Source organism: Pituophis catenifer, unplaced genomic scaffold, assembly GCF_029215685.1.
Source record: "Pituophis catenifer annectens isolate HBS135680 unplaced genomic scaffold, rPitCat1.0.hap2 SCAF_2, whole genome shotgun sequence".
NCBI classification, from domain to species: domain Eukaryota; kingdom Metazoa; phylum Chordata; class Lepidosauria; order Squamata; family Colubridae; genus Pituophis; species Pituophis catenifer.
In genome coordinates, this window is record NW_027256882.1 from 282,552,635 (window position 1) to 282,565,708 (window position 13,074).

At 41.6% G+C, this 13,074-nt stretch overlaps 1 protein-coding gene across 1 annotated transcript in view; it reads right to left on the bottom strand.

Moving 5' to 3' along the window:
• The window catches only part of DCC (DCC netrin 1 receptor), a 764,852-nt gene that overhangs the window by 112,802 nt on the left and 638,976 nt on the right, over window positions 1–13,074 (bottom strand). Inside the window, exon 21 of the mRNA XM_070934567.1 lies at window positions 1,002–1,034. Coding sequence (XP_070790668.1) covers window positions 1,002–1,034 — 33 coding nt within the window. The remainder of the gene's footprint in view (window positions 1–1,001; window positions 1,035–13,074) is intronic.

Below are 13,074 nucleotides of genomic sequence, written 5' to 3' on the forward strand. Positions count from 1 at the left end.
TGATGCCACAATGCAACATTTTCTCATTGTAATGTGATTTTGAGGTCCTACTGCAGCTTTTGGAAGAACATTTTAATTTTTAGAATATAACTAGGTAGGCAATGGATTATATTCTAAAACCCAATCTGCATATTATGAGAATGAATTCAATAAACACCATTTCTCTACACTGGATTCTTCAGCACACATGAAACTAAGCTATGAACTTCAATATGATGTGATATTTTCGGTAGCTAAATCAGTGGGATCAAATGGCAAGAAAAGTCAATTTTCTTTCAGAATCTTAAAAAAAACCCCAGCCACCTAGGGTTTTTTCCAGTTTAGCAAGCAGGGATCAAAATATTACCAACTCACATTTCTGTATTCTTGTGACATGAAACTAAAGTGAAAAACTATCAAGTGGAAGAAATAACAATAAAAAAAGAACAAATGTCCTTTTTCCAAAAAAAAAAAAAAAACACCCCAAAACAAAATGTAAGAAAAGTGACCAATACAATGTCTCAAAAAAGTAGATTAAAGTTTGTCTTGTTTTTTCGAGTAAGGACTCCCAGATTGAGAGAGAAAGTGATTTATTATCTTTTCCCCCATCGCAAGTGTATACATATGTATGAATACGGGCCTGTACCTTACCAAGATGCTTCGGAAATTCAATCTATCATCCACAAAAGTATGTATGTTATGGAAATTATGCTGGGCTTAATTATACTTAATGTGAATTATTCAAAGCATAGCAGGGAGACGGGGGAAAAACATACAAAGGAGCCTGACATTTTAATTGGTCCTTCAGAACAGACAAAACAATTTCCTCTCCAGGAAATTTACATCTCTCCCATCAAAACAGTTGCCTCATGTGAGCAGAACTTCATTAACAAGATTAATTATCATGCCGGTGCCTGCTCATCAGGTGTGCTAGTCAGGTGAAGAGGTGAACGCAAGGGAGAGAAAGTTAAGGATCGGCAGGGATTCCAAAAAGGAAAGAAGATATAGAAAGAACATCTTACCTTGATCATTAGCCATTTTGTCAGGATGTTCCACTGCAAAGCAAATACAATATTGTCAGATTTTTGACACTTTCTGGGATGTACATTGACACATCAAGTCAACAATTCTGTTAACCAAGTTTTATTTCAAGATGGTGCCACTTCACACTTTTCCTTGGCAGATTGATGGGCAGAAAAGGCGAGATTTTAGCATTTCTCAGAGTCATTTTGAGGGTCTGGAAACACAAGTGTGACTTGGATCATCTGTGACTCATTACTAATGAAGTTAGATGTTGCTTTTCTGAATGGGGGAGTAACCCACATTGTTTTCCTTTTAGATGTGAGGTATCATCTGGAAAGCTTAATTAAATGTGAAAATGAGATGGAAAAGAGATTGTTCCTTTGAATAATTAGACATGAATCCTCCTGTGTGATAGTTCTGAAAGCTAGTTCTGAAAGCTAGTTTTGACTGAAGTAGTTAACATTTTAAGCCCTTTCAAAAAGTGATCTTGCTGGCTTTTCATGATAATTATCAAAAGGAAGATTCAATTACAAAGGGTCCGTTGAAATGCCTAAGATTTTTACATATTGCTGAAGTACAGCCACAAACTCTTTATTAAACTGTAGACAATAACCCAAACCCAAGTTCAAAATCACATGGAATTCTAAACACTATCCTATTGTTTCAAAACCCAAAGGTGCTTTTCCAAAATGGCTTTCTTGGGTTTTTTTTTCCCCCTTGAAAACATTTCGCTTCTCATTCAAGAAGCTTCTTCAGTTCTGAAGAAAAGCACCTTTGGGACAACCATGATTTGGATGATTGAGAATCTCCATGGACATATTGTTTCAAAATATTTGACAGAAATAAAATAAATAAATAAATAAAAAAGGTTTCCCAGGCACTTTGCCTAACAATGCTGCACAGCAGGGGTGTCAAACTCAAGGCCCACAGGCCAAATCTGGCCTGTGGGAGCTTAGATCTGGAAATAGTGAAGGACCGGCCCGTAGTGCCTCTGCCAGCAAAAATGGAGCTTGGGAGGGTCGCGCATGGCTCTCCTGAGGTCCTTTTTCAGCTGCGACAGCTTCCTCCAACCCTCTGTCAGCGAAAACAGAGCTCAGGAGGGCTGCACAAGACCCTCCCGAGCTTATTTTTGCTGGCAGAGTGCTCGGGCCACCACAGGCGCCCCTCAACATGAGTGAAGTCATGCTAACCACACCCACTCTGGTCATGCCCACCCAGCCCCCCTGAGGTCAATCACAACCCTGATGCGGCCCTCAATTAAATCGAGTTTGACACCCCTGCTGTACAGTATCTCTCTTTGTCAGCCATGTGTCAAAGAGACTTCTGAATAGGACAATCACTGGGCCCTGATTGTCTAATCTTGTTCCTCTTCACTCTCTTCCTATACAAATCAGAGGACACTTCACATGATCTTCCTAGAGCTAAGTTAACTCATCTTCATCAGTGATGGGTTGCCCCTGGTTCGGACCGGTTAGCAAGAACCGGTAGTAAAACTGGTGGGAGGCCCCACCCACCACCCCGGATGTCCTCATTGGAGATTCGATGAATGCAGAGAAGCAAGGCGTGCGTGCGAGCAACGCTCGCGCTCACACGATCCCGTTGTGAACCGGTGGTAAAGGTAAGTAGAACCCACCCCTGATCTTCATGATTCCTCATACTACCCTTCCAAGACTGAGTGGCTGTGGCTCCCGGCATCCCGATATAGTCAGTTGACTCCATCACTGACTATTGGGGGCGAGTCTTTGGCCTCCACAGAGAGGGCTCGCAATCTGAGAGTCCTCCTGGATACGCAGCTGTCCTTGGAGGAACATCTGACGGCTGTAACCAGGGGGACCTTTTGTCAGGTTCGCCTGATTCGCCCGTTGCGGCCCTTTCTTGATCGGGATTCCCTGTGCACAGTCACTCATGCCCTCGTCACCTCTCGCCTTGACTACTGCAACGCTCTCTACATGGGGCTCCCCTTGAAGAGCACCCAGAGGTTCCAGCTGGTCCAGAACGCAGCAGCGCGGGTAGTGACGGGAGCAGCATGGCGCTCCCATGTAACACCGCTCCTGCGTGAGCTGCACTGGCTCCCGGTGGTCTTCCGGGTGCGCTTCAAGGTGTTGGTCATCACTTTTAAAGTGCTCCATGGCATAGGGCCTAGCTATCTTCGAGACCGTCTGCTGTTACCGACGACCTCCCATCGACCCATGCGCTCCCACAGAGAGGGCCTCCTCGGGGTGCCATCAGCCAAACAGTGCAGGCTGGTGACCCCCAGGGGGAGGGCCTTCTCTGTGGGGGCACCTACCCTCTGGAATCAGTTGCCCCCAGAGATAAGGAGAATCCAAGACCTCAGTGCCTTCCGCCATGCCCTTAAAACCCATTTTTTCCAGCAAGCCGGGCTGGCTTAAGAAGAAATTTTTTAAATGTTTTAATTGGTAGTGATTTTTAATTGTTGGGCCAAATTTATATATCTTTTAATTGTTTTTTAATATTTGTATTGCATGTTTTTAATTCTGGCTGTACACTGCCCTGAGTCCTCAGGGAGAAGGGCGGTATAGAAATTGGAAATTGGAAATAAAATACTATGTCAAAGAGACTATCTTCAGCTGCTACAGAATGCAGCAGCACTGGCAGTTATGTGTCTCTTAGAATAGAGCATATTATACTCTGTTTCACAAACTACATTGGTTGCCAGTTTGTTTCTGGGTCATTTTCTCCATTTGTTTGCACTGCATTTTTTTGAGTTCTACTGAGGAAAATCTTCAAGATCTAAGTATTTAGGAACTGTTTTCATATGATTAAAGAAAAACATGTATTGTAGTCAGGCAGGGACAATCGGGTTTTTCTACTTTGCTTTTGGTAGGGTTTGGGTTGGTTTTTTTTGAGGGTGGGTTTCAGTTCTGCTTTGGCATTTATAACAATTAACAAGGAATTTGTCTTGGTGCATATGCTCTCAGTACATAAAAAAATGGGATTTTTGTCCGAGAAATGACACAGTGCGATCCACTCAAGTTTGAAACTTTATTTGTGTATACCAAATAGACAGACTCTTGCAAGGTTAAAGCTATATAACCTTCTAACTTAATAAATATATTGCTGTTGCTCAACCGCTAATTGTGTCTGATTTTTCATGGACCACAGTATGCCAGGCCCCATTGTCCTCCAGTGTCTCCCAGAGCTTGTCCAAATTCATATTCATTGTGTCAATGATACTATCTAACCATCTAATTCTCTGCTGACCCCTTCTCCTTTTGCCATTAGTCTTTCTCAGCATCGGGGGCTTCTCCAACATGTCCTCTCTTCTCATTTAGGTGGTCAAAGTATTTGAGCTTCAGCTTCAATATCTGTCTTTCCAAAGAAAAACCAGGTTTATTTTTTTAGGATTTATTGGTTTGATTTCCTGGCAGTCTAAGTGTTGTGGCCCCGCCCTCTGAGCCTGTCCCATCGGAGGAAGAAAGCTCCGAGCATGAGGAAGAGGAGTCAGCCAGGCCTCCCTCTCCAGGCCCCTCCCCTCTGGCATTGTCTCAAGTGCCGGTCGAGGGAGAGGAGACAGCTGATTCGAATCAAAGTGATAATGAAACATCATTCCTGGACGCACGCCTCCGAAGGCGTGATAAACGTTTGCAGCAGCTTAGGAGGCGTGCTAGGGATTAGAACTGAGTCACTGGACCACACCCCAGAGACTATATAATAGAGGGTAGTGGTCAAAGGATCCTTGTGACGAACAAAGCAAAACCTTGGACAGTCACTAAAGCCTTGTCCGGAACTGCTGGGAGGAATATTATTTCTGTTTGGACTTTCTTGAATGTTCGTACCTTATCTGTCTGTTTGTGAAAATAAAGTCCCTTGGCAGACGGTGTGTCTATCGCTGCCAAGAGGGAGATAAGAACTGGGTGCGTTCCAAAGTGTTTCCTTAACCCTCGGCTGGCTGTGTTATGTGTGTGTGGGGACGGGGACAGATCACTAAGGGACTCTCGAGAGTCTTCTCCATTGCCACAAAACCTAATAAATATACCCTGGGAGATTTTAGAATGTGGCTATCCTGAATCTTTTCTTGCTCCCATTTTCAGTTAAGGACTGCACAGTCTTTTTGGATTTGGTTAAGATAGCGATGTAAACTCTTTTAAAGAAAGATAATATATTTGCCTTTCTTTCTGTTGGGATGTTGCTTCTTATGGTTATGCTCGAAATGGGGTGGGGGGAATGAAATTTAGAATTTAGTTTGAAGGGTTAATAATTACGCAGTTATAGAACCAATGTTATAATTTTAGGTAATGTAAAAGATAGAGGTTGTAAATGTATTAGTATTTTACTGTGTTGGAAAGAGTCAGAAATCATTTTTTTTCTTTTCCCCCCTCTTTTCTTTCTCCCCCCTTTTTTGCTTCCCCCTCCGTTTAAAAAGATATTTTCATTGTATTGTATGTTATTTATTTATTTATTTATGTAATTTATATGTCGCCCTTCTCTCGAAGGACTCAGGGCGGCTTACAAAGAAAACATTCAACAAATTAGAAAATTACATAAAAATTAAAATCCAATTAAAAATTAATTAAAATTATTTCAATGTTAAAATCCCCCAACGGATCAGCCCATTTGATGAAAGAGCCACGTCTTCAGTTCACAGCGGAAGGAGAGGAGGTCAGGGGCTGTCCTAAGCCCGGTGAGCAACCCGTTCCAGAGGGTCGGCGCTCCCACAGAGAATGCTCTCCCCCTGGGGGCTGCCAGCGACATTGTATGGCTGACAGCACCCTGAGGAGGCCCGCTCTGTGGGAGCGCACAGGACGATGGGAGGATGGCAGGAGATGATCCTGCAAGTACCCCGGGCCTAAGCCACGTAGGGCTTTAGAGGTGAGCACCAGCAACTTGAAACAGACCCGAAGGACCACTGGCAGCCAGTGCAGCTCGTGCAGGAAAGGTGTCACACGGGAGTAATGAGAAGCCCCTGTAACAACCCGCGTGGCCGGGTTATGTTATAATAACCCTTATATATTACTATTATAAATGAGATTGAACATATTAACAGAATAACAGAGCTAGAAGGGATCTTGGAGATCTTCTAGTCACGTGATGGCAAACCTATGGTACACGTGCCACAGATGGCACGCTGAGCCATATCGGTGGGTATGCGAGTGTTGCCCTAGCTCAGCTCTGGTGCACATGCGCGCGCTGGCCAGCTGATTTTTGGGCCTTCCGGGCCCACCGGAAGTCAGGAAATGGGCTGTTTCCGGTCTCATGAGGGCCTCCGGAGGGGTGGGGAAGGCCATTTTTGCCCTCCCCAGGCTCCTAGAAAGGCTCTGGAGCCTGGGGAGAGCGAAAAACGGACATACTGGGTCCACCGTGCCATTGTGTGCCAAAAGCATGGGGAGCGTGGGGGGGGGGGGTCACGTGTACATGCATGGGGGGCAGGGCACATTGAATTATGGGTGTGGGTACACATGTGCATGACCCCCCCGCGCTCCCCCCGCTTTGCGCAAATGACGGCAAAAAGGTTAGCCATCACTGTTCTAGTCCAATCCCTGTGCTCAAGCAGGAGGCCCTATACCCATAATGGCGAACCTATGGCACGCATGCCAGAGGTGGCACGCAAAGCCCTCTCTATGGGCATGCACACTGTCACCAGCTGCTTTTTTGGTTTCCAGTGTGCGCATACGCTCTGGTCAACTCATCTTTGCCAGAGTCCAGCGTTCCAGAGTCCCAGAAACCTGAAGACCAGCTGGCTGGTGCACATGCGCATGTGGTCTTTGGGTTTATGGTGCTCTGGCATGCGCAAAGACCAGTGTGAAGATGCATGTGCGCACTGGAAAACAGAAGTGCAGCTGGTCTTCAATTTTCTGGGGCTCCGGGGCTCCAGTGTGCGTGTGTGCACATGTCCGTTCCACTTGGTGCCAAAAGGTTCACTATCACTGCCGTATACCATACAAGTGGCTGTCCAGTCTCTTCTTAAAAACATCCAGTGTTGGAGAACTCAAAACTTCTGTAGGCAAGTTGTTCCACTGATTAATTGTTCTAACAGTCAGGAAATTTCTCCTTAGTTCCAGGTTGCTTCTCTCCTTGATTAGTTTCCATCCCTTGCTTCTTGTCCTGCCCTCAGGTGCTTTGGAGAACAGGTTGATCCCCTCTTCTTTGTGGCAGCCCCTGAGATATTTATTTATTTATTTATTTATTTATTTATTTATTTATTTATTTATTTATTTATTTATTTATTTATTTTATTTCTATACCGCCCTTCTTCCGCAGGACTCAGGGCGGTGCACAGCCAAAATAAAACATTGTATACAAAATTTAAAAAACAATTTAAAAACAATTAAATAATTTTGGCCCAAATAATTTAAAACAACCCAAATTAAAACCGAATCAATTAAAACTGAGAGGATGGGTTCCCTTTCTGGAATATGCTGCCTTCTCTCTGGGAAACTGGGTGCTTCTGACAATATTCCCCTCACTTCAGCTACTCATTCCATCACAACAAGGGATTAAAAAAGTATTACAGTACCTATTTTAGATTCAAAGATCGTTTTACATCCTTCCCTCCATCCTACACTTGGCATATAAAAGATTTCCCAAGTTTAGAAATACTAATGAGATGGAAAGATAAATAGGAGGGGGAAAGTCCTGTGTCACATTCAAATTTCAGTCCAATGTTGAAAGATAAATACTTTCACATAACTTTCCAGTATCCTATTCAAGTCATCAACGTAACAATATTCAATCCCAAAAGGCATCTTTAATAGATCTAATTTCTTATTAATTGCTTCATTTACTTTGCTATCCATTAGAGTAAGTGTAATTTCTTAATAAGTCAACTCAAGAATTCATGTTTTCCATAGCTTGTTGGTTTTGTATACATCTTCAAAATGCTACTTAACACATAATTTCCCATCTGATGCTCTCTAAATCTGATAGGGCTACAATTAGCAGAATTCTAAGGTCTTCTCTACTTTTTTTTTTTTTTTTAATTTGATTTATATGCCACCCTTCTCCAGAGACTCAGGGCGGCTTACAATGCATTAAGCAATAGCCTTCATTCTTTTGTATATTTTATACAAAGTCAGCTTATTGCCCCCACAAACTGGGTCCTCATTTCACCTACCTTAGAAAGGATGGAAGGCTGAGTCAACCTTGAGCCTTGGAGAGATTCGAACCAGCAGAAATTGCAGGCAGCTGTGTTAATAACAGGGTGCACTAAACCCCTGTACTATCAAGGCTCTTTTGCACCCATGTCTGGATGATGCCAATTTGGTGAAGACTGAACTAGCATTATGTTTAGAGAATGCTGACCTTATATCATCTTCCTATATCATATCTGAAAAAAAGCAATGGACTTCTAATCAAGATTTCTACCTGAAGTCTTTAAGCAATAAGAAAACTCAATAAAACAGGATTACCTGCTGCTTCTACCTATCCTCAAAGGAACATGTGTAGGATTCCAAGGATGAAACCGAACAGGGGCCTGCTTCCAATTCTACTTTATGAAAGATTCATACATGTCTAAAGGATATCCATATAGTATTCATCCCATGTACACGAAGAAGTGTCTTAATAGGGATTGGCAGAGAAAGTGTATTGTTTGAAATTTGTCCCTTGGCAAAGGCACCTGATAAGGACCTTTAATATTCAGTTGCCTTACAGAATCCAGTCTGCAATTAAAATTAATGTGAAAATTGGAAGTGACAGTTTCGAATAAAATTATGCCACAGTTGGAGCAGAGGGGAATAATTCTCATCAGTCTGACTCTTCCCAAATTCCCAATTTTAGATCTAGGTGAAAGCTAGCACGGTCTCATAATGAATGATTTGAAAAAACAAGGGATTCACTTCCTGGCGTGATATGAATATAGACTATTCTTTTCAACGGATAACTTTTAGTTAACTATATTCTTGAATGGAGCTGCTCATCTTCCAATGTTCATGGAAATGTTGCAATGGAAATGTTGATGCTGAAATGTTATTTCGCACTTGGAGTACTCCACTCTTGGAATACTGTGTCCAATTTGGTCACCGTGATGCAAAAAAGATGCCGAGACCCTAGAAAGGGTGAAGAGAAGAGCAACTAAGTTGATTAGGGGTCTGAAGTCTAAACCATATGATGAATGGTTAAAGAAACTAGGTATATCTAATGAAGAGAAGGAGTAAGTGTGACATGATAGCTGTCTTCCAGTACTTGAGGAGCTGTCACAGAGAAGAGAGGATCAACTTATTCTCCAAAGCATCAGAGGGCAAGACAAGAAACAATCGGTGGAAGCTTGTTAAAGAGAGATCCAATCTGAAAATAAGGTGAAATTTCCTGAAAGTAAGAACAATTAATCAATGGAACAGATTGTCTTCCAGAGTTGTGGGTGCTCCATGGCTGGAGGTTTTCAAGAAAAGATTGGACAGTCATTTGTCTGGGATGTAATGAGGTCTCCTGTCTTGAGCAGAGGGTTGGATTAGAAGACCTCTAAAGTCTCTACTGGCCCTATGAGTCTATGATTTTAAATCTTTCTGCTATAAACACAGTGGAAAGCTAGAAGTGAAGATTTATTTTTTGAACAATTCAGCCTATGGGCCATTAACTTGGGAAGTTGTGACATTTCTTGTCAATTTGTAAATATGTCAAGAATGCCTGGCTTCTCATTGACTTGACTTGATTTGACTTGCGTAGCTTCTTCTCCGGTAATATTACACTACTAACCAGAGCATACAAAACATTTGCTAGACCAATTCTCGAATACAGCTCATCTGTCTGGAACCCGCACTGCATATCGGACATTAATACAATTGAACGTGTCCAGAAATATTTCACAAGAAGAGTCCTCCACTCCTCCACTCGCAACAAAATACCTTGTGCCACCAGACTTGAAATTTTGGGCTTAGAAAATTTAGAAGTACACTGCCTTCGGTATGACCTAAGCATAGCTCATAAAATCGTCTGCTACAATGTCCTACCTGTCAATGACTGCTTCAGCTTCAACCACAACAATACACGAGCACGCAATAGATACAAACTTAAAGTGAACCCTCCAAACTCGATTGCAGAAAATATGACTTCAGTAACAGAGTTGTTAATGCCTGGAATGCACTACCTGACTCTGTGGTCTCATCCCAAAACCCCCAAAACTTTAACCTAAAACTGTCTACTGTTGACTTCACCCCATTCCTAAGAGGTCTGTAAGGGGCGTGCATAAGAGCACCAGCGGGCCTACCATCCCTGTCCTAATGTTCCCTAATGTTGTATTCATTTTATATATTCAATTCATGCTTATATATATATTATCTAATACATACTCGACAAAATAAATAAATAAATAAAAATAAAAATAATAAAACTATTGCTAACCAAGCACACCTAACTTCCATCCCAGTGTAATTTAGTGTCATTGTTACCAATTACATAACAGTAATTTATATACCTCCTCAAGGAGTAAGTCATTCCCATTTCTTAATAGACCTAGGTTTTCTTGGAAGTCTGGTTGGAATCAGCTAAGGTGGCACAAAAAGTGTGTTTATTTTTATTTGATTTACATTAATGCATGTCACAAATATCAATAGGGACTTAAAGAAGCGGGAGCTAAACATTTAACTGGAAAAAAATAATTGTTGAATTGTACAAGGTATTTAAAAGTAGTATTGTATATTTTTTCCCCATTAGATTACATGTACTGTAGCAACCACAACAATTTATCAGTTATTATTTCAGTCTTCCAAACATTGTTATGTGCACATTTGCATACTGCAGAACTCAAGTTATTCTTTTTCTCATGCATCCTTTGTTCACGTGAAATAAAATGCCTTATGCTCCATGTCTCTTTAACTCTCTCCACGGGAGCCTTCACACAGTAATTGTTAACTTTCCCTTCTATGCAACATCAAACATATTCTTTAGCATTCTAAAAGGGAAAAATCCACTGTTATATAATCCAGAAGGGTAAGCCAACTATCAGAAGCTCTTTGCATCATATATTGGGGCGGGGGGGGGGGGAAGTAAATCAGTTTTAATGGGTTGCTCCTCAGTCCTTTTAGGGTCGAAAGATATTACATATTCACGCCAAAGCTTTAAATATATTCTGCATAGGTTTTTAGAAAACAGAATGAAATGAGGATTCCCCCCCTCCCCTTTTCCTATTTAAATGTCTCTCCTGGCTGATCTAAATTTCTTTTCTGTACAGAATTTTGTGATATCTGACATAAATTCCACCAAGGGCATGATTCCGAATTCATTAACTGCTCAGGGCTGATTAGATAACCAGGTCTGTCTATCCCGCCATGTCACTTTGCGCAGCAGTTATTATACTTTAATGCTGTTAAATGCTTTCCTTTTTAGAAGCTTCTTTTTCCTTCCCTTCTGCACGCGGTAGAAGTAAAATTGGTAGAGGGGCAACATTTAGATCTTGGTTCATTACAACAGAAAGGAAACAAATGTAGACTTGTTTAGTCAGGAATCTCAAGTCCTTAAAGAAGACTTCAGAACCCATGAGAGGGTAGACTAGCTATCTTTTTAAAAAAATTCTCATTAAAGCAGCTACTTCTTTCCCAGATGTTGCCACATTCATGTGCATGGCTAGCCCCTTAGCTGAAGTGTGCAGATAGGCACAGACTGAATACTTGAATTGGACCCACTAGAAAATCTCAAGCTGGTTTGGGAAAGCCAAAAGAACATCATGGAAGAAGATAAGGGCAAAATGCTTCCATTTTATCACCAGAGCAACTACATCAGCAGGTCATGTGGCTCTATTCTATTCTATTCTATTCTATTCTATTCTATTCTATTCTATTCTATTCTATTCTATTCTATTCTATTCTATTCTATTCTATTCTATTCTATTCCATCAATAGCCAGCAAAATGTTAAAGAACAAAAACAGAGTGAAAACAAATACATAGAATGATATATTAACAACTAGCAGAATAAATAGCAGAATATAAAATCCACTCCTCTATTACTATGTAAATACTGTTGTTACCCAGGTTATAAATCTGAAATAGTAATCCGGTATAAAACAAAAACTATGCAGGCAGTTCTCAACTTACAACCATCCGTTTAGCGACCAAAATTACAACAGCACTGAAAAAAATGACTCAATATAACCATTTTTCACACTTACAACCATTGCAGCATCTGCATGACCCCATGTTCAAAATTCAGATGCTTGGCAACTGGAATGTATTTATAATGGTTGTAGTGTCCCAGGATCATGTGATCACCTTTTGCTGACGAGCAAAATTGAAGGGGAAGCCAAATTCACTTAACAACCTTCTAACTAGCTTAACAACTACACTGGTTCACTTAACAACTGTGGCAAGAAAGGTCATAAAATGGGGCAAATTCACTTAATAACTACTTTGCTTAGCAACAGAAATGATGAGCTCAATTGTGATGGTAAATTGGGGACTACCTGTATATCCCCTATTTCACGCACAAAAATTTTGACTCGAGGAACCCTTTGAATTGTTGATTTGATGAAGAAGGAGAACCATCAAAGCCTGTTCTCTCTCTTTGCAGATGCATTAGAACCAGGGGTGGGTTTCAAAACCCATCACTACTGGTTTGCTCGTGGGCGTGCTTGCGTGCTTGCGCACTTGTGTGATGCTTCTGCACATGCGCAGAAGCATCCGGGCGGGGTCTGTGTGTGTTGAACTTCCTGCTGCCGCTGCTACCAGTTCGCTCGATCCGAGGCGAACCGGTAGCAACCCACCACTGATTAGAACCCCATTAATGGTTTTAACAAAGGGGAATCCAAATTTGCCAAAGTATGCTGAAGATATGTTAAGTGGACAGAAAACAATGCGAGCTTCGATAACACATTCCTTCTAAATTGTCTGTTAATTCATTAAAACTGCTTTTGGGTGGGGAGGCAGATTCTGATAGTCAATTTAATTCCGCAGCAGCTTGGTCTTGATATTCAGGAAGATCAGGCAAGATTGGAAGATTTTCTCATGCAAAACAATGCCTAGAAAAGTATGGCTTCCGGCTTGGAAACTGGACACTTGTACTGGACACTCTGTCAAAGGGGGTGTGGATGGTCATTTCTGATGAAGATGGTGTGATGATGTTATCCATCCAGTTGTGCCCAATGTCAACTCTAAATTAATTAGCAATTTTATGATGTTTGTGT